General features: G+C 42.4%; 1 protein-coding gene across 1 annotated transcript; it reads left to right on the forward strand.

The window, feature by feature from the left end:
* The first annotated feature begins 4,123 nt into the window (after positions 1–4,123).
* On the forward strand, positions 4,124–8,890 carry LOC119648831. Its single transcript, XM_038050693.1, has 2 exons — positions 4,124–4,135; positions 7,774–8,890. Exons 1-2 carry the CDS (start codon positions 4,124–4,126, stop codon positions 8,821–8,823), a joined length of 1,062 nt encoding a protein of 353 aa, XP_037906621.1. The 3' UTR covers positions 8,824–8,890.
* Positions 8,891–22,508: the final 13,618 nt, after the last annotated feature.

The raw sequence follows: 22,508 nt of genomic DNA on the forward strand, positions 1-22,508 counted from the left end.
AAAATTTCTTTTATTTAAATGTTTTTTAATTCATACATTTGGTAAAATAATTTTATCTTCTATTTCCGTTTCCATTTTCCTTCTTTCTCAATTTCAAACATTTTCCGATTGTGTGGCTGCCCACGAAAGTTTATTGATCTGCAAGTAAAACTTTGTTCTAGGCAGAAATGAAAGCAGGAATAAAAGAACGTTAAACTGCAGAAAAATGGGTCCTACCAAATCGTCAATGTAATCGGTTGCCAGTCGGATTCTCTCAGCCCTCATCACTGAGTCTCGAAGATTGTGCTTCTTAAATTTTCAGTTCAATCTACAAATTTCAATAATTATCACCACAAATTGCAACTATCAACTCCATATTTCCACGATTTCGTAATCCAATCTCTTCCATGGAAGAATAAATATTCACCTTTTTCAGTGATATCTGCAAATCAAATTATTTTACGTTTTGAACGGCATTTCCAATTAACTTTCTGCATTCACTGGCGCCGTTACAATTTACAGGGTAATATCCTCACGGTCTGCTCCTTTCCATAATGCCAACTGAAAAATTGAGGCCAATTACTCGCTTGATTTTATCCACCAGATCTACATTTCTCACGGGGTTTAATTGAAAAACTTGTTTGGGCGGATAAGATTTTCTGTTCCTCGATCATTCGCATTGCAAATTTAGATACATTTTTCAGATATTGAAGACATTCGCTAATCTGATGATCAACTGCAAATCCATAACCCATTGTGGAGCACGATATGCATATTCCAAAATATGCAGCTCGTATTCGCATTACTTGCATTTTAGGTGGGTGTACGCATTATGGACGAGGACAAGCCCGAAAGGCGTCAATCCATTCAAGCATGAGTAATCGCATTGCCATCAGCATTATGATCCAACTGTTTAGTAATTAAGAATGGCAAGTTTGTTTATGATATACGATTAGCAGACTTAAAGCAAGTTGTCGTTTGAGGGAATTATTAATAGGCGGCAAGTAAATATGGTAATTTTCGGCCAATGTACAAATATCTCACCTGTTGAAATGCAAATTTATAACGGCCTTTATTTATTGTCAATCAAAGCCGAATATACATGCTCAACTCTCAAATTTTTAGGTTGTTAGCATATGTCTAGAAAAAGTAAGAGTTGGAACGAATCCTGCGATCAAAGTGATTTAACGGGTCCAACATGTATAAATCTCATGGACCAGTCAAACAATCAACATTAGTTGATTAAAAACTGTTGAGATTATCTAATGCTCAACGATAGATAATTTCCAAAATAGTAAAACAGTTCATGTTAACGAACGTGCAGAAATGAATATGTTCAACACGGCACTATCTATCCAATGCACAGTACATGATACTGTCAATATTAACTTACCGAAATCTATTGAATTATTCGTCAGAGCCTCAAGTGCACCTGAACATATTCACCTGTCACGGGGGCTAGCTCAAGAGTGATCAGATAATAGTTTGTAATTACAATTCAAAGAGAAGTACCGTTGAGGCGATAAACAAGCGCAAATTAGTTGGCAATTGGCACAATTATTACAAGTGCTATTTAAGACAGCTAAAGGGTTTTGAAGAGGCACGTTCAAATTGTCTTATTATATCATGGATACGGTTATAGAATGATGGACAACATTTTGTGTGTTTTGCTACGAAATTATTTATAGTATTATTAAGTAGTTAATATTCTGAGCAAATGTGCAAATGTGTCCTCAGCCTGAAGTTGCAGAAAGCGGGATATTCCCAGGTACTACCTTTGAAATTGTCTAGCTCTAACTAAACGCGGGCTGCGGATACAAGCTAACCAATATTTTCGGAACCTCAATGAGATCCCTGGCTGGAGAGTGAGAGAGCTTCTATCCTTCGCAAACAATAAAGATTTGCTCTAAAGATCTTAGTCTCTGACCCTGTTCTAGGGGTCTTCGGAATGGTCACATATCCCTACCTACCTACCTGGATCAACTGTTAGAATTATAGGGTTTAGCGTTTCATAGTCTCTGTAAATGATCTACGTATTGACTCTTCAAAGTACCCATTTGTATATATGTATCCCAACTGAAAGTTCGGTGTCGGTATCGGTAACAGTATCGGACACCAGCGCATCTGCTCGCTCCCTCTCTGAAATCAAAAACTTTAGTCTAATCGCAATAGCCCTGTCCTCCAAAAAAACTCAAAGTTGGCCAAACAATAAATCTTAGCAAAAACCGGGTTTCCGGTATAAAAGACCACATATCGGATCTGATCGAAATTTTTACATACAGTCGCCTAGTCCTACACCATAAATAATTTCGACACTACCCCAGACTAAATTTATTGTTCATTTGAAGCACCCCAGTTTTGCTTCCCTTCCAATTCGGCTACCCTCTTTATTGTACGCACGGTTCTATCTTAATTTATCTAAACTTAATATCTTAATTACCCATCACATTCTTTGAAGTATCAATCCCATTCTTTCATTTTAAATTGTGGAATTCATTCATGGGAACCAAAAGCTTCTTTATTGTTATGGCTTTGTGTGAGATTCTCACCCGCGGTCAAAGGGTGTATAGCTCCCAGGGAAAAACATGGATTGGTACCCACGATAGAACATAAAAGCTGGGAAACGACTGCTGAACAAAATCCAATAGCTTTACTACCAAACCCTATCTCCGCGCTCACATGGTGATCGTAACTGAAACGCGACAAATTGAACCAACTGGTCCTTCATTTTCGAGGTTCGGTAAGGTTGATAATCATCATCATCAACGGCGCAACAATCGGTATTCGGTCTAGGCCTGCCTAAATGACGATTTTGTGCGAAGGTGCACCAATTCGATCTCCCTAAAAGCTGCCTGGAGTCTTGACCTACGCCATCGGTACATCTCAGGCGGGGCCTGCCTCGTCTTCTTTTCCTCCCATAGCTATCGCCCTTATATACTTTCCGAGCTGGATCATCCTCATCTATACGGATTAAGTGACCCGCCCACCGTAACCTATTGAGCCGGAATTTATCCACAACCTGACGGTCATGGTATCGTTCATAGATTTCGTCGTTATGCAATTCTTTGGAAGTTTCTTTTCTCAAACGCGGGAAAGAGTTCGTAATTTTTCTTATCTCCGAAGAATCAATGAGGACTGGTAAGATTGGTAATTGTCTTGTACAGTAAGAGCTTTGACCCTATGGTGAGACGTTTCGAGCGGAATAGTTTTTGTGGGCTAAAGTAGGCTCTCTTGGCTGCCAACAACCGTGCGTGGATTTCATCGTCCTAGCTGTTATCGCTTGTGATTTTCGACCCTAGATAGGAGAAATTGTCAACGGTCTCAAAGTTGTATTCTCCTATCCTTATTCTTCTTCGTGTTTGTGTTTGACCAGTACGGTTTGATGTTGTTGGTTGATTCGTCTTCGGTGCTGACGTTGCCACCATATATTTTGTCTTGCCTTCATTGATGTCCAGATGTCCAAGATCTCGCCTCGATTGCCGCTTGCTCGATCTGGATGAAAGCAGTTTGTACGTCTCATAGGCATAGGTAGTAGCTGGGGGGACTTAAAGAGGATCGTACTTTTTGCATTTACCTCAGCGTCAGGGATCACTTCCTCGTGGGCCAGGTTGAAGAGGACGCATGATAGGGCATCCCCTTGTCGTAGACCATTGTTGATGTCGAATGGTCTTGAGAGCGATCCTGCTGCTTTTATCTGGCCTCGCACATTGGTCAAGGTCATCCTAGTCAGTCCTATCAACTTCGCCGGAATACCGGATTCTCCCAAGGCCGTGTACAGTTTTACTCTGGCTATGCTATCATTGGCCGCTTTAAAGTCGATGAAAAGATGGTGCAACTGATGTCCAAATTTCAACAGTTTTTCCATCGCTTGCCGCAGAGAGGACTATCCGCCCTAGCAAGATAGTGGAGAATATCTTATAGACGGTACTCAGCAACGTGATACCTCTATATTTATTGCATTGTGTGATATCTCTCTATTTATGTATGAGACAGATAATGCCCCGCTGCCAGTCGTCAGGCATTGATTCGCTGTCCCTTACCTTGAGCACAAGTTGATGAACCACTTGGTGTAACTGGTCGCCTCCATATTTAACCAATTCGGCTGTAATTCCATCGACTCCTGCGACTTATGACTTTTAAGCCGATGAATTGCACGGTGGTGGCAGTATTTATCCATCGTCTTCAGTTGGCGGGGCCTCAAACTCGCCGATGTTCTGGTTGTTGAGCAGTTCATCAAAATACTCAATCCATCGCTCCAATATGCCCATTCTATCGGAAATTATATTTGAAATCCATCCTGTCCGAGGCTCCTTCCGTAGCTTCGTAACATCGGTTTTCGGTGTAAAGTTGTCAGCCCTACCCTGTTGGGAGACTGGAGTACTGGAAGACCAGTTGGTACATTTTGTCCCGTTTTTAGGCGCGGGAGAGTCACCTTCATCCTTCTCCGTCTGCACTTTTTCATAGGGAAAGAACTCCCTGGTGTTGGTGTTGGTTCAGCAGGTGTTTCCCAGGTTTTATGCTCCATCGTGGATACCAATCCACGTTTCGCCCTGGGACCTATACTACCAAAACCAAAGTAAAGAAGCCTTGGACTTTAAGGACCCCGCCAACAAAAAGGGACAACGATTTGCTGGCCGATACCCTGTCCCAATATACAGTTAAAGTTTGATAGAGATGCGCTGGGCAGGAACCGGTTTGCAGGAGAAGAGCCACTACACAATATATTATAGTGGGTGTCCGGTAAACCGTGTGCCCACAGCAGATTTCCTAGTCAGCCACAAAATAAGAAATGCTGCTATTAGCTTTGAAAACAGAAAGGTACCTTCTACGAAGCAATAGAGTAGAATCTCGAAGCTTGTGCCAAGAATGATATCAAAATCATACTTGGAGATTTTAACAGCCAAGTTGCTTCGCAGCCAATATTCAGAGGATACGTTGGTTTCCATAGCTTACATAGGAACACAAATTATATCAGACTACGGATCTTTCAGTTGGCAGTATCGTAATAGTTTCTATAAGTACCTGGTTTGTGCGGCGAGCAGTCCACAAACAAACATGGGCGTCTCTAGGCGGGACCACTTTCAATTAAACTGAAAACGTGCTGATTGATTCCCAAAACTTCTCAGTCTTGATAAATGTTCATAAAGCAGGGCCAATTTAAACTCGAATCACTATCGTTTTGGCATGGTGCTTCGGACTCGAATTACAACACCGTCCAAAATCCCCTCTGATAATCAGATGAGAGTGAATACTGAAGCCTTCCATTATACAACCGCAGTTAAAAAGGTCCTCGAGATAAAGCATCGTCAACCACCTAAAGAGCATTATCACTGATACGACCACAAACATACTTGATCCCAGTTGCAAGAACAGTCGAAAAGCCTAGTTTGATGAATGTAAACTAGCATGCTGTATACCGAGTAATGTTGCATTTTCAAAAAAGACAACACGCTCATGGACCTGACACAAACTCCATCGAGCGGCGAAAGGAGTTCACAGACGGAAAAAGAGAGCATGGAAGAACCAACAAGTGTATGAATTACAAAAGTTCAGGTTGCAAATCAACAGGTTGAAGTCTTAAACACCTAGATGCTAGCCGTCCCGGGACAAACAGGGACAGAATGGGCTGGATATTTTGCTGAAATGTTCATCAACCAGAATATCGACAAGATGGAGCTCCGTCGAACTGAAGACGGCAGAAAAACACTCCCACCACCAAGTATAGAAGAAACAGTGCACGGACTCATTGGTTTAAAAATCATAAGTCGTCAGGAGCCAATGGACCTGCTGAGAAGCAAGCGGTTCATCAACTTATTCTCAAGATGTGGACAGCGAATCAGTGCGTGATGACTGGCAAACATGCATTTTCTGTTCCATACACAAAAAGGGAGATATCACACAATGCATACATATCACACAGTGGTATTTTCCGTTATCTTGCTAGACTGACTAGCCCCATACGCCCAGAGTACATCCGCCCATACCAAAGACAAAACAACAAATCAACAAAAAGAAATCTACAACAGATCAGATTTGCTCTGTACAGCAGACGATGAAAAAACTGTTGGAATATGATCATCAGTTGCACCATCTTTTCATCGACTTCAAGACCGCCTATGATAGCATAGCTAGGCCATGAGCGAATTCAGTGTCTCCACCAAATTGATAAGACTGACTAGGGAGTGGATTTCACTGCACGGCGCAGCCAGCAATGCAATTGTCACCTCTCCTTAATGTGTGACCTATCCACTGCCATTTCGATCTTCTGATCCCATCGCGTACTAGTGCTAAGCCTCTGCGCCGACGTAGTTCTTCGTTTGAAGTAGCGTCAGGCCAGCGTACCCCGATGATACGACGCAGACAAATGTCTAAGCACTTTTGAGTAACAGTTACATTTACTCTCCATGCACTACTCTCAAATAGCACACATAAAGAACACTAGCACAGAGCAGTTTCAACTTGAACTTGATGTAGAGGTAACTGCATCGCCAGATTTTAGACATGGCAGCGAAAACGGATCTAGCGCTGTTAATCTGTCGGACAACATCTAGTTCGGTGCCGGCTTCGGCAGAAACCATGCTTCCTAGATATACAAATTGATCGACGCTATCAGTGCTCTGCCCATTAATCCAGATAGGAAGAATACGATGATCCGTCAAACTGAGAACCTTGCATTTCTTGATATTTATTTTTAACCCGAGCCTACTTGCCACTCTTCAGTCAAGGTCCATGACCCAGTGAGAGCAAAAGTAAATGAAATCTGCGTAGTCGAGGTGTTTGCGGAAAGATGTAATCGTCCATTGAATTCCTCCTCGTCCTCTGGACAAGGCAGCACGAAGAATGTGATCGATAACAAAAGGAAATAGCATCGGTGACAGGATGCAACCCTAGAGAAAATTCTCCAAGTGATATTTTGCGCATCATATGTTGCTCTGATAATAGCTATTAGTTTCTCTGGAATGACCCTTCTGCACAGTACTCTCCAGTTGCATTCCCTGTTCACGTAATCGAAAGCTTTCTCGAAATCAATGAAGGGCAGTAGCATCGAAGATCAAAATTCCGTGGTTAATGCAAGAGAATCTGGAGCGGAAACTACCCTAGTCTCTGTTGATGAAGCTTTTGAGATGTTCTTTAGTGCGTTACTCCATTTGAGTGTATTCATGACCGAAATAGTTTCTTGCCCGCTCTGAGGAACAGTCCTATAATGAAGTCGACCGATGACGTCCTTCACAGAACCATCGAAAAATTTGCGACCACATGAAGCTTTTTCATGATGCAGTATACAGTTCTGAAATTATTGCGATATGTGGCATCTTCCACTTCCCTCATCAGCGCAACAGCGAATTTTCTCTTTTCGCGGCGCACACCACGCTGAACTTTTGGGGATTTCGTTCAGTATTAGAGTTCGAGCGCGTCATAGTCGCCATCAATCGCAGCGGTCAGTAGAGACTTCAGCCCCTTCCGTTGGTCGATCCACTTCCACAATCCCGCAATCAAGCAGTTCTCATGAGTAAGTAAAAATATTTTTTTGAACGGATTGCTTTTGACTCTTTAACTTTTCATCAACAACATGACTTGGGCCACTAATATTCCAAGTATCATACAAACTACACGTCAATCATTTTTCCCAATGTTATTATGTAAAACAACATCAACACAAATCACAATTCAAAAACGGTTCCATGTAGTTCACTTTTTGGCACTCTCATTTATTGAACGAAAATGGAGAATTGAAACTTACCAAATTTCATTCAGAGCAGTGTTCACTCACAATATTTATCCTTATATTTCCAGGAACATCCTGAATACGCCTTCAGCTACGGAGTAAAAGATCTTCACACGGGCGATGTCAAATCACAATGGGAATCCCGAGACAACGGCATCATCAAAGGACGCTACAGCATTTTGGAGCCAGATGGGTCAATCCGAACAGTTGACTACACAGCAGATTCTAAAAATGGATTCAATGCAGTTGTCAAAACTCATGGACCAAACATACATCCCATCATGGAAACCGCACACTCCGGTGTAATACACCCCAATCATGAATTATCCCATTCCAAAATCAACCACTACGGCAAAAATCAAGACCATATTCTTCTCACCTCAAATTTACAGCTAGCTGAAGAAATTTCAAAAGATGTGGAAGACACACAACCCGAAATTGAAGTTAAGCAGTCAGTAGAGCCTGAAATACAATATGGCCAAAATGTAGAACAGCCAGAAGTGCCTGCAGAAGCTGAGTACTTTGAACCAAGCGAGGAAGTCAGACCAGAAATCAAAAGCGTTCCAGCCCCAGATCTGTCTGGATTTCAACCTATACCATCTCATGGCGGGTTCAGTGACGATCAAGAGCCCTGGAAAGCTATAATAAATGAGGATACAGCTAAATATTACGATCGCGTCAAGGAAGAATATCACCAAGATGAACCACAAGCAACAATTCGAGTACTCCCCGAGACCTTCTATCAGCCAAAAGCACTTGCTTCTTTAAATACAAACTTCATATCATCGCAGCCTGCTTTTGCTGAAGAAATGGTACCAAGCTACTCACAGCCAAGTAAGGTTCGAGGAAAATTGCATACAACCCCAGGTTTAAGATATTTCGCAAACAATAATAAGCAGAAGAAATTCAAGCGTGGACATAATAAAAGTATCTTTTCCAATCATTTTCCGAGAAAGCCAAGAATGTTGGGAAGACATAAAGAAGGACCGCTGTATTTTGGCAGCAATTTAAAGGAGCAACGGCAAGCTTCCTCTCGAATAGTGCAATCAATGTTGAAGAGGGATAAAATGCATATTGTGCCGAATTACGCATCTTATAATTCCGATCGTTATTTATAATGATCTCGTTGATGTGGCTTTTAATTTTCTTTTCAAGTTTTTTGAGGAAAATTGGTGGAAAACAGTATTTTTGATAATTGTGTATTGTGCAATATGATATTCGTATTATTAGTTATTTTTGTTAATAAATTATTTATTTTGGGTTGAATATATTTTTATTTGCAACTAGAATATTTTACAATTTCACAAGAGAAAACGTAGCCCCCGTCACTCAAAGAAATAATACCGGCTCTAGCAACTAGTACGCTATACTCGACACACCACCCTCTTGCCTGTATGGCAACCCCCCCTCAAAGTCAATGTAGAATTATGTAACTCTCTGTTTGCGTGAGCGTTTACAGTTCCAAACTTTCCACCAAATTTGGTGTCAATCACTACAACCATCTCCGAGAAAAATGCGTGTGACCGACGTGTGAAGTCCTGGGTTGGTTTAACGTGAGTACCTGCCGTGTAGGCATAATCTCACGATCCTCTTCGGACACGCCATGACTAGCCAGAGCCCCGCCATGACTACCACAGCGGTACTCGTATATACTGAGTGGAGGCTCAGCATTCATACAAGTGGATGCGAGGCCTATCTAATTCTCCTGGAGTATATGCTCTCAGAGGGCCATCCCGGTTCCCATGGTACCAGATAACCTCCGGTGAGGCTTCGTGATAGAGCCACTTCAGATGAGTCTCTTGCAGACTCGGGTCTGATCGCCCTCCTCGAATACGTGGGGACGGAACTCCCCAACGGGTTAACTGGAATCACCCCGAGGCGGAGAACCGCAACGGAAGCGTGTGACGGACAGGCAGACAGAAAAGGAACTCGGCAACGATTGCCTAACACTGCCAGAAGAGACGACGGCAGATAGAGCAACGCAAACATCTATAGCGCTCCTGGTCGATAGAAAAGGTCTGGCCGAAACCCGGCTTCGAAAGATTGTTTCACAGCCAAGAGAGTAAACAGAAAAGGAAGGATCCTCCGCCAAAATATCGGACAATGTTGGAGTAAAAGGAGCCGAGAGCCAAAGGGATCCGCGCCCAAGTTGGACTTTGGTTAAATCAAGGAAGGAGAATGGTGAAGCAGGGAAAATTATTACAAAATGAAACCGTCAAGAAGCGCTGTTGATAACAGCAAAAGAGGGTATGTCGTACGCTGATATTTTACAAAAGATTAAGGCTTATCCTATACTAAAGGAGCTTAGCAACAATGAAACACGAATTAGGCGAATACAAAAAGGAGGATTACTGTTCGAACTATCGAAGAAAAGGAAGGATCACGGAGGAAGGATCGCCGAGCAAGCGACCGTCCGCATAAATCGACCAATGGTTACGATAGAGTGTAAAGATCTTGACGAGGTCACTACCGAAGAGGAAATTTGTGCAACGCTCAAACATCCAATTGAAACTAGAGGACGTGCAGGAAATGGACATCAAGATCTTAAGGGAGAGCGTACGGTGGAACTATGTCTATGACCACAGTTACAAAAGCACTGTCTACGGGTAAAATCTGCATTGGTTAGGTTGTGTGCAGACTACCCGAGCAAATTCTACTAAAAAAGTGTTTTACATGCCTCGGATTCGGACATATGGCGAAAGATTGTACTAGCACCATCGACAGATCTAAACTGTGTCGAAGATGTGGTGAGAGAAATCATTTGACGAAGGACTGCAGTGAAAACTCTCATTGCCTTCCATGCAGGGAAACCAAAGATCGCGATTTCTACCACATAAGGGGTAGTACCAGGTGTCCAGCCTACAGGATCGCTCTAAGTACCCTACGTAAATAAGAGTCATCCAGCTGAATCTAAATCACTGCAATGTCGCCCAGGACCTGCTAGCACAGAAAGTGTATGAAGAGGAAATCGATGCTGCTATTGTCTGCGAACAATAGAAAAGTCTCTATCACCTCTATCACGGCGTTTGGGAAACAGACATAAGTGGAAAGGCTGCGGTGTTGGTTTGCGGTAATGGAGCCTTACAGCAAGCAATGAAGCACCGCGAATACGATTTTGTAAGGGTTAAGATCGATGACCTCTACATATAGAGATTTTATACCGCCTCAAGTATGAAAATACCACAGCATTGCAATATACAAGAAAGACTGGCGAGAGACACCAAAGATCGCAACCCCAAAATTATAACGCTTGGACAATGGAGTGGGGAAGCCAGAAAACAAATCAAAGAGGAAGAGTCCTAATCGAGGTTTTCTCCTGCCTAAACGTCACCCTGGCTAACATCAGAAGCGTAAACACTTTTAGGCGCGGAGAGCTAAGCTCCATTGTAGCTCTTACTTTTGTAATCGATTTGCTAGTCAAGTATCTACACTGGCATGTTAGTGAAGAATACACACATAGTGACCACCAGGCGATATATATTACTATTGATGAACAATAATTCCTCACCTGATGAAACCAGAAATAGGTTGCTCATCAAGAGCAGGATACATTTCTGGAGTTATTGCAGTGAAACACCGAGTTTACTGGAACGACCATAGAAAAAGCATGGCAGTACAACCCTAACTACTGAATGCTGAATGCGTAGTGTCGTACGGAATGCTTGAAGGCTAGAAGGCAGTGTCAACGCCGAAGAAACACACCAGAATATGAAGAAGGGTACCTAGAATATAAACAGGCCCGCAAAAAGTTGTAGTGGGGTATCACGAAAGTAAAAGTTATTGCTTCAAGCGACTCTGTTATGAGGCAGACTCCGATCGATGGAGAGGAGCGTATAAGTCGGTTATGTTGACAATAAAAGACAAAAGGTCCCCTTCTATTATGTGCCCTAGATTATTGATGGAGATAGTTTCGACATTGTTCCGCTAACATGTGGAAACAATCTTCCCAATGATATCAATGAGCACCGAAGGCATCCCCCCCAGTAACCACAGACGAAGTCTTGGACGCAGTGAAAAGGGTCCGGGGTACCGCATTGATCCCCAACAAGGCACACGGGTATTTACAGACTACCTAATAGAAGGATCCTTCCCCGCAGAGTGGAAAATACAAAAGCTTGCACTGATCCCGAAGACAGGTAAGCTGATAGATGAACCGACATCCTATAGACCTCTCTGGCTTCTGAATACAATAAGGAAGGTTCTCGACCGGGTAATCTATAACCGGCTATATCCATTAATTGATAGTGGCGATTATTTATCAAACAAGCAGTTTGGCATCTGGAAGGCTAGGATAGCGGTTAATACTACCAAACTGGTTTTTGAGCTAGCCAGAGAAGCCTTCGACGAAGGGAAATACTGCACACTGGTGACTCTTGACATCAAAAACCCGTTCAATTCTGCCAGATGGAACCATATCATCGAAGTGCTCATCGCGCAACGCCACAATATATATTAAATATAATCTTCGACTATTTCCGACAGCGGAAGCTACTTTACGATTCACACGAAGGGTCGAAGATGTATGTAACAACGACAGGAGTTCCGCAGTTGTCTATTCTGGCTCCCCTGCTATGGGATTTAATTTATAATGGCGTCTAACGGCTCCCAACAACTAAACAAGCCATTCGCGTCGTATTCGCAAATGACGTTGGAGTGGTCATAACATCCAATCACCCCGACGAAGTACAGATGTATGCGAACGAGACTATACGGACGGTCAAGTCTTGGCTTAAAGACCAAGGGCTGGACTTTGCCGAACACAAGACGGAGTTAGTGCTCTTTACAAAGCGGCGGAAACAGGAAACTGTTGGAATTTGCATCGGGGCGCATGTTGTTATTTCTCAGCCATCGCCGAAATACCTGCGAGTAACTTTTGACTCCAAGCTGAGCTTTAAACCCCACTTATTGGGCAGAAAGCGGCGGCTATGAGTTCAACACTAGCAAGGATGCTTCCACATGTAGGCGGCCCAAACATAGTCGACGATTACTCATATCGCGAGTCGTCAGTTCTATACCGAACCGTACAGCTCAGCTTACCGTCGTCAGCTCAGCCTACCAAACAACATCTTATGCGTGATTGCGGGGATGAGTCGCAATATATGAATGTTCTAACCAATGAGGCAAGTCGTCTGTATGAGAATCAGGTAGCGAGCCTAAACAAGCAAAATGAGCGTAGCGGTCATTGGCTGCATGGGAAACAGCATGGGACCAGGCAGAGAATAGGCGGTGGAAACACAGGCTTATCCCAGACATAAGTATTTGGACTATGCAAAACCACGGTGAGACGATTTACTATCTGATCCAGTTCTTGACCGGACACGGTAGATACAGGAATTACCTCTATAGGTCCGGTCTAGATGAATCGCCCGGTTGTCCTATGTGTGAAGGTGCAGCCGAAAATCCAGATCACGTCTTCTTCGCCTGGCCAAGATTTAAAAACTAAGGGAGAAAGCTTGGAAGAGCTGAATATCCGTTTAACTGTGGAAAATCTGATAAGATACATGGTGCAATCAAATACAGCATGACACACGGTAGTTGCAATAGTGAAACGCATCCACCACCAGCTAAAAGCAGCAGAAGCGCAGCAGAGACATAAAAGGGAAGCTACTGCAATTAATGCCATGTAAAGCGGTTGCAGCTCATTTAGAGTGAACAGGTAAGTGCTGAACAGCCCCACGAAGCAATACCAGAATGGTTGTCCTCGGGGAAAGTGTGGAAAAAATATAAGAGGTTTTAGTCGGTAAGAGTCTGGCATGCGTGTCCTAGATTCCAGATGGGCATCCATGATGGATTTCCCCCAGCAAACAAAGGACAGACAGACAGACAGCCAGGCAGACAAATAGTAAACCGATTTTAGTACGGTTTTGATTTACACAAAACCATAAATATGAATTGACAGCCTACTTAAATACCAAGCAAATTGATATCATGCTTATCTTAGAAACCCATCTCACCACCAAGTACAATTTCAAAATCCATGGATTCATGTGCCGGAAGATAAACCACATGAAGGCGCGTCAATTCTTGTGAGAAACCGGAAACCAACTACCAGATTCATTGCAGCAGGAGACTATAACGCCAAATCCCTCCCCTGGGGCTCCCGACTGACCACCTCTAAAGTAAAAGAGTTACTTAAATCAATATTGAAGAACACTCGCCCACCTACTGACCCCAACAAAATTCCCTATATCATGGACTTTGGAGTTGCAAAAAACGTCAACTCACACCTAATGAAGGTTGTAACAAGCAACGATCTCTCATCGGGCCACTGACCACCAATAATAACTCTGAGCGATGCCCCTGCGCTCACCTATGCGGAGGTAAGGTTAATGTATACTAGGACAAATTAGGTCAAATATCGCAACAGCTTCGATAACACTTTCTGCCCGAAAATTAGATTAAAAGCAAACAAGGATATAGACAACGCGATGGACTACCTTGTAGCGACAGTTATATAAGCACTACAATAGCGCAATTTACCAATTCCTTTAAGGGAAAAGAAAAGCCAAAGCCGATTGGTGCAAACATAGATCCCCTAGTTCCAAAAAAAGCAATCAACGATGCAACTAAAGCGCCTAAACAAGAACTGTAGTGCCGACACAGAATGTTCAATCTGGAAGGTGACTAAACGAATTAAAAACCCAATACTTGTTGACACACATATCAAGTACGGTAAGGGTAAGTGGGTTGTGATCAATGAGAACAAAGCTGAGGCTTTTGTTCAGCATCTTGCCGAAGCCTTCACTGCAAACATAAAAAACTCGCAAACTACCGTCTACAGACAATATACCCATTAACGTTGAACAACTCAAATTCTGCTTTGCCCCTTGTAATGAACCTGAGGAAAATAGGATGATCAAACGACCATCCTGAGTGGCCGAAGACGACCTAGAGGGAAGAGCTATTACAGAAACCTAAAAAGTTGGCGAAATTGACCGTGAAGGTCCGCCCGCAAATACTAAAGCTCCATCAAAGTGCTCGGTGCTAGCCAGGCTCAAAAATGTGAGGGGGTCCTTTGAGCGCTTTGATCCCTCACTTGTCATTGGTGCAAAATTAATGTGTCTATACCAATGTGTAAGTCTCCGGACTCGAGTGCCGCGATCTGCCTCACATGATTATTGAGGTGCTGCCCTTGAGGTTCCCTCCCATCTTTGACATTCTCAGGCGATTATTTAGAGGTTTCGCGGAGTCAAAGAGGAGAAAAAAAAGAGAAAGTCCTCAACTTAAAAAAGTTTAATTGGAATTCAAGCTATCCTATATTGTAAATTCAGTATGAATGAAAACATATCAGGAGAAAAATAATTAGGAATGAAGAGCCAGATTTCAGATTTAAAACAAATAAATTATAAAATAAAATGCTTTAAGATGAATAAATATAAGATTGATAAACAAGGGTAGCTTCCTCGAAACTACAATTTTTAGTTTTCAATGTATATTTAGTTTATTTTCCGGACGCAACTTACCCCTTTCATCAGTACAAAACTATATCCAGCATAGAACAGGTACACAAGATAGTAAACAAAATCGAAACAGCCCTCGATCAAAGGAAAATATGTTTGGTATATTCCTAGACGTAGCTCACGCGTTTGATAAGGTCCGGCATCAAGACCTGATGTACAAAATAGCCTCAAGCCCTCCTAATAACTTCCACCAAATTCTCTATAGATACACTGAAAACGGACGATTCAAAGTTACGTACAAAGACAGTGTCAGTAGGCACCACCCCATAACAGCAGGCGTACCATAGGACAGTGTGTTAGGACCGGTCCTTTATCTTTTATATACCGCCAGTAAGCAAGTAAACACATCGTAACCACAACATTTCCTGACGATACAGCATTACTCTACTCACACGTCAACCCCACAGCGGCTGTAAAGGAGCTCCAAGAACATGTTAATAAGGTCATGGATTGGTTCACCAGATGGAATGTCAATATCAACGAAGGTAAAACAGAGAAAGCTGCACTTACTCTAAGGAAGCGCAACTGAAGACCAATTAGCTTCAACAATAAAGCAAGAAAGCAGGTGAAAGTAATGAGGTACCTAGGAATACACCTGGATAGGAAGTTGAAGTAGAAGACCCATATTCAGAAGAAAAGGGACCAAGTCAAACTTACATTGAGTAAACTTTATTGGCTATTAAATAGAAGATCTAAACTGAACTTAAACACAAAAATTATTTTATATAAAACACTGTTGATGTCAATTTGGTCTTATGGGATACAGCTTTGGCGATCAGCCAGTAAGTCCAATTTTGCAATAATCCAGCGAATCCAGACAAATATAATTAGATCAATACTTGGGATACCTCGCTACGTTAACAATAGAATAATACAGCTTCTTCTTTTTCTTTAGCCGTTGTCCCCTTCACAAGCTGGGTTGGTTCGTCGTGATCTCTTTCGCCATTTGGCTCCATCAAATGCCTGATCTGGATGCAATCTCGAGGCTTTTAAATCCCCATCCAGCATATCAAGCCACCGTTGTTTCGGCCCGCCTTTTGGTTGCTTACCATCGACTTCAATGTTCCCACCAATCTTCGCAACTGAATTCTCGTTGGCGCAAATTACGTGGCCATACCATCGAAGACGCCTCTCATGCAATTTTTCTACGATCGGTGTAACCACATATCGATCGCGGATATCCTCATTTCAGATGTGATCAAAACGTGTCACGCCAGTAGTCCAACGCAACATCTTTGTCTCCATTACCGCAAGACGCCGTTCATTGTCTTTTAGAGTCGGCCAACACTCAGAACCATAGAGGGCGAGAGGATGGACGGTCAACACAAGCTAACTACCACAGATATGTAATTATTCAGAAAAGATTCTTCATGGAATATTAGGAGGAGAAATGTTAAACTAGACTTAAGAGTTGCAATGATGCAAGCGTGATGTTGGCCACCAACCTAATTCTTGAAATCAAAACCAATGAAATGTAAAAAAAAAATATTGTCGTTATATGGCAATATTTTTTTTTCTCCTTATTTTGAGGTAAATTTTGCTGAATTTCATTGAACATTGACTGATTGCAATCACTTTTTTTATTTCCAACGCAGTGGGCTTTAAGCAGAAGTTGCATGATTTTTAATTCCAATATGTCACCAGCAAGAAACAAAAACCAAAAGTCGTGATAAAGCTTACCTAATGTTGGTCAATGGATTCAGTGCAAGCCTCGGTCTACAAGAGTACTGCGTTGCAAGAAAAACTTAGACAAAAAAGACAGGAGCTCTCGTAAAAGATCGCTATTTTTCTACTCTACTAATAATGGAAATATCACAAACAAAAGCAACTTAAATCAAGTATCTAAAAAATTAAAGATTGAATCCTTTTATGAACAAATTCATATATAAAAACTCGGATTCCTGTAATTTCGCTCCATCAAATTCTATACTTTATCAATGCCCCAATAACACTAATCTCACCTAATCTCCAATTATTGAAAATTACTGCCGATTTAGCGACCTAATGAATATTTTTAATTGACCCTATTTATTTATTTTCCACAGAAGGACAAGATCAGCTTTTTATAAACTATCGACTTTATGACCAATAAACAAAAGATTTAAGACATGAACTTGAATTTACTCAAGTGGAATTCATTTACTGTCTTATTGTAATGAGTTGTGACATATAAATATAATTCAATGGGTTTCGCTCTTGTAATTGTAACATGGTTTTCGCAAGGCCGAAGAGATCGCCATTAATTAATTTATCTACTATCTTTTAATAAGATTTGGCATTTTTGAGCTGAGTGCTTGACTCATTGAAAGACTTTTTCAACTTTCACGCCCAAATGTGGTAATTAATAGCAAAGTCAAAAATGTTTATGGTAAGAAAAGTAGTTTGCGCACCTTCGAATTTAATCCATGAATTACTTCCAAATGTAGATTTTTTTAGATTTAGTTTTTTTTTTCTGTTGTGCAATTGTACACTTTGCTTTTACGTAGACCTCTGCGTCAAAATTAATTTCCTGGATCCACTTTGCATCAGAAATTGTCCTTCTATTTTTGCTACCAAAAATATCAAAGAAGGCAAACCAGTAAATACCCTTTCTTCAGAATATAATGACGAAACAAAAACAAATGTTATATTAATTTTCTGAATTCCTGTTACTAGAACCATCCCTAAGCTACGAGGGTTAAGGTCGCTTCCCTATAAGTGTGAGAAAAGCCCATTTTATCGAAAGGGTTGGCTGTGGGTTAATATCAGTATGTTTTGCTTTTGATAAGTAAATAATCACCACATCTACCTCTACATCTGTGATACCAATATACAGCCCTTGTTACCTAGCATTGCCTGAAGTAAGGAAATGAAGACAAATTTTATTTCTGAGCAGCCCAATTTGATGTGCGAAACTCCTGGCAGCGGTAAGACGGAGCAGGGGAGCAGAATCCCACGGACTCAGATTTCCAAGGTCAGCCCGTTGAATTCGCAAAGGATAGCAGCTCCCTCAATCTGCAGTCAAAGACCTTGGAGTCATCGAAGTCCACACAAAATTCTTTACTTAGTGTCCGCTGCCTGACCCAAACCAGAAGCGGGCAGTCGCGAAGGGAACGCCTCAAGATTTCTCCCTTTCTGTAACTCTGGCAATGCAAATTGTAGTTTATGGCTGGAGTAGTCCAGTACCATAGTCTCCTATAGGTCAGTATCAGCAAATCGCGGTAATACAATACGTAGTAGAATACATCTGACCCAGAGCCTCTCGCGGGTTTTCCTAAATTTTCCTTTATTGGGCGTGGAGGTAGCGGAATCAATAATCTGAAGCCAGCGGATAAGTAATGTGAGTAGATTCCATACAACGCAATCGCCAGCGGGACCCCGACTGCGCTCACTAAGAGACTGCCAAGAGAAGAGTGCTGGGCACCACTTATTTCCCTCTATGTTCCTTTGGAGGAGAACTCAGAGGTAGACGACTCTAACCATGCCACATCGTCTACTCAGCGCGTTTCTGCACCCCCACCAATCTGAAGGATGTCATCACTGAATAAAAAACAACAGACTTACAAATACTTCCACTTGCTTGTTGGAAGACTGTATAAATCAGCTACACTGCACGTATCCGAGAAACCCGCCACACTCCATCGCCTCCACAGACCATCTTTAGTTCATCGGTGAAGAATACTGCGTCATAAGCTTGCAATGTGTTACCAATCTTTCACTTCGCCAAAGTTGGGAAGCACAGAGCAAAGTTCCACTTGAAACCTAGCTTTCGTGTAGCGTAATGCATTAAGAATGACCCGAGTTTTCAGGGTACTTCATCTAGGATCTAGGACCAACATCTGGACTTATATAGTCTAATATCACATGAGGTTTCTTGAATCCCATTAAATTTGTTTCTATTGTATCTCTCGCTCAGCACCGACCACCGCATTCAGAAAACCTTGTGGATATCCAGAGAGCCCTCCTCAGACGAAGACTGCATTTCCTTAAAAAGTACCTTATGCAGGTGTAGAATGCTAAACAGACCTTCTCAACTGTTTGTTCTATGTTCGGTCACGGAGTTTGCTTTGAATCTAGCATCAAACCAGATACTATGCATTGCCATACATTGCCAAACTTTGTCCATTTAACCTCATAGGGTCTAATTCGGTTACCGTTGGCTTAGTTACCGTTGGCTTAGTGGCAAGTTGTAACAGTTCCATTCCGCTGCATGAATACCGAAGCCGCATCTTGCATCCAGCAAACAAACCTTTCGCAACGCACCCTTCATGGTTTCACTCAGAAAGGAGCGAATTTCAAACATCAATATCACTAAGTCGTCGGAATACGCCACTACCTCCACCCTGCTTCTAATCAAAATCTTTAGAATTTCATCTGTCACTATAACCCAGAGTAGCGGAGAGATGGCACCACATTGGGGCATCCCTTTGTTGATAGTTCTGGTCAAATGGCCACCTTCCAGAGCAAATTGGATTATCCTGGTTTTTGCATAGATACTGTCCAATACATAAAAACACCTGTCCAGTCCTATTGTTGTTAGAGCCTCATTAATGGGTTTACTTAATACTATCGTTCTCGAATGCTTCCTGGTTAAACACTCTCCAGTTCTCGCTCCTAAAAGTTCCACTGTCGATTATAGGGTGATATTAAGGGTCTCCTAACCATCACAACTAACCGTGTTGAGGAAACAGGAGGGTTATGTACTGCCCCTATTACACGCCGATAGCTTTGTATTAATAACAAAGTCAGAAAAAGACTCACCCCTTTCGTTGATTTCTGTGCAGCCCCCAATGGGTGTGCCGCACATTGGCGTCGTAGCCTTCCTTGCACTTCTCGGTCGTGAATCATATAAGATGAGGAGATATACACATTCTCCCCTCCAGCGTACTCCAGTTTAATCAGAGTGAGTTTGCTAGAACTCTAGTCAGAAACTTACGGTATTCAATAGCGTTTTGACTTGGACGAGTCATATTTTAGGCTAATGAACTCATCAGTTCGCAAATTTCTAACTGGGTTTCAGTGACCAAGAACCAAGAGAATTCTGACACTGGATAGGATAAATTGTCTAGACTTCAGTTCAATGCGAACCACAACCGTAACCCAGAACGATAAAATGGTAAACTTAAATGCATCTTCAGCCATATGTTTGTCTTTATAAACTGTCGCACTTCGGTGAGGTGTTTAATGCTATGTCAATAGCCGCTTGCTGGATCTCGATGCAGGTAGACTGTACATCTCGGGTGGTTCTTCCCATTATGTCAATATCGTCACCGCAGGCCAATAGTTGGGTAGGCTTAAAGAAGACCATACTCCTCGCATTTATCTCAGCATTACGGATCACTTTTTCTAAGGCTAGGTTAAAGAGGATGCATAATACGGCATCCCCTTGAGATATACCATTGTTGATGTTGAATGGTCTCGAGAGTGATCCTGCTGCTTTTATCTGGCCTCGCACATTGGTTACGGTCAGCCTAGTCAGTCTTATCAATTTCGTTGGGATACCGAATTCTTCCATCGCCGGGTACAGTTTCGCCCAGCTATGCTGTCGGCTTTAAAGTCGATGAAAAGATGGTGCAACTGATGTCCATATTCCAACAGTTTTTCCATCGCTTGCCGCAGAGAGAAAATCTGATCTGTTACTGATTTGCCTGGAATGAAGCTTCCTTGGTATGGGTCAATGATTTTCTGGGCGTATGGAGTTATCCGATGAATTGCACGGACTGTTTCTTCTATACTTGGTGGTGGTAGTATTTGTCCGTCATCCTCAGTTGGCGGGGCCTTCAACTCGTCGATGTTCTGGTTATTCAGCAATTCGTCGAAGTGTCTCGGCAGAATGAGCATCAAAGTGTATAAGGCTTTATACTCGCTGGTAAAACTTCCGCTCCTGCCGCGGTTTCTCCCCATACCTTTCGAGTTCATGGACCTATTGGTTCATTCAGGCTTCCTTTTTCCGCTTCTCACCTCGACGGAGTTCGTGATAAGTCTCCGCGCGTGCCCACGTCCTTTGAGATGTATGTAGCGTTCTTCCGTTCCGTTGCTAGCTTACATTCATTGTCGAACCAGCCGTTCCGCCCCTTTTGCAACTGGGACCAAGTTCGTTTGTGGGCGTATTTATGATAATGTTCTTGAGGTGACTGTGAAGATCATTTGTTGATGCTTCATCTCCAGGATCTCTGATGACTGCGGCTATTGCGGCATCCATTTCCATCTTATAGGTGTTGCGGCGGACTGTGTTGTGGATGGCTTCATTATTAACTCTTACCTGATTGCCTGAGGAGATTTTGGCCGGTGTTGTTGTTCAAACTCTGAGCACTATACCAATGAAATAGCGATCCGAGTTTGAAAGGTGGTGATGTTCGATCAACACATGGTCAATTTGGTTGAACGTGGTCCCGCCTGGAGAGGCCACGTTTTGTTTTTGTGGACCGCTTTCCGTGCAAAACAGGTATTTCAAACAATCATTTCGTGTGACACTGCTAACTGAATAGTCCGCAGTCCGTTATCATCTGTATTTTCATGTAAGCTATAGGGGCCTACGTATCGCCTAAATACAGGCTCCGTCCCTACATGGCTGCTAAATTCCCAAGCATAATTTTGGTGTCATACCTGGCACAGGTTTCGAGGGTTTTTGTCTACTGCCTCGTAGAGGATATCCTTCTCCGACTCTGCAGTCACTTCTGTAGGGGCTTATATTTCTAAATTTGCCTCGCAAGTGTAGAGCGCATAGCCGTTGTCCGACCTATTCTACCCACAACCTGGAAGACCAACTGGTACATTTTGTTCGGTTTTTAGGGGCGGGAGACTCGCCTTCATCCTTCTCCGTCTGCAGCTTTTCGTTAAGAAAGAGCTCCCAGCGATCACCACGTGGAGGTGAAGATAGGATTTGGTAGTAGAGCTGTTGGTGTTGGTTCAGCAGGTGCTTCCCAGGTTTTATGATCCATCATGGGTGCCAATCCACGTTTCACCCTTGAACCAATACTACCCTTTGACCACCACTACAATACTTCACAGAAGTCTTACTTGATCGTTTGCGTTCATGCTCGGATTGTGATGATTCCTCTTGAGATAGATTTAGCCGTCATCAACTAGAAAACTAGTCATGGTTTTATCTAGCAAAGCTCTGAAGAAAAGCCCCGATTCGGCGCAGTTGTTACTGTTTCTTTCGTCGTAGTGCTTAATTAAATCTTTGACTCACTCACATCTCTACAGGAACACTTCCGACTTCTCCACAAATTGACCAAAATTTTATGTGATTGCGCTTTCGAGACTTTTCAAGCCATCTATTTGACACTTTTTAAAATAACCAAATTCCAACCGCTGTGTGCCTTCTTGGGCTTTTTCTTGGAATCTCGTGGATCGTGCAC

The sequence above is a fragment of the Hermetia illucens genome, chromosome 2 (genome assembly GCF_905115235.1).
Source record: "Hermetia illucens chromosome 2, iHerIll2.2.curated.20191125, whole genome shotgun sequence".
In the NCBI taxonomy this organism is placed as follows: Eukaryota; Metazoa; Arthropoda; class Insecta; order Diptera; family Stratiomyidae; genus Hermetia; species Hermetia illucens.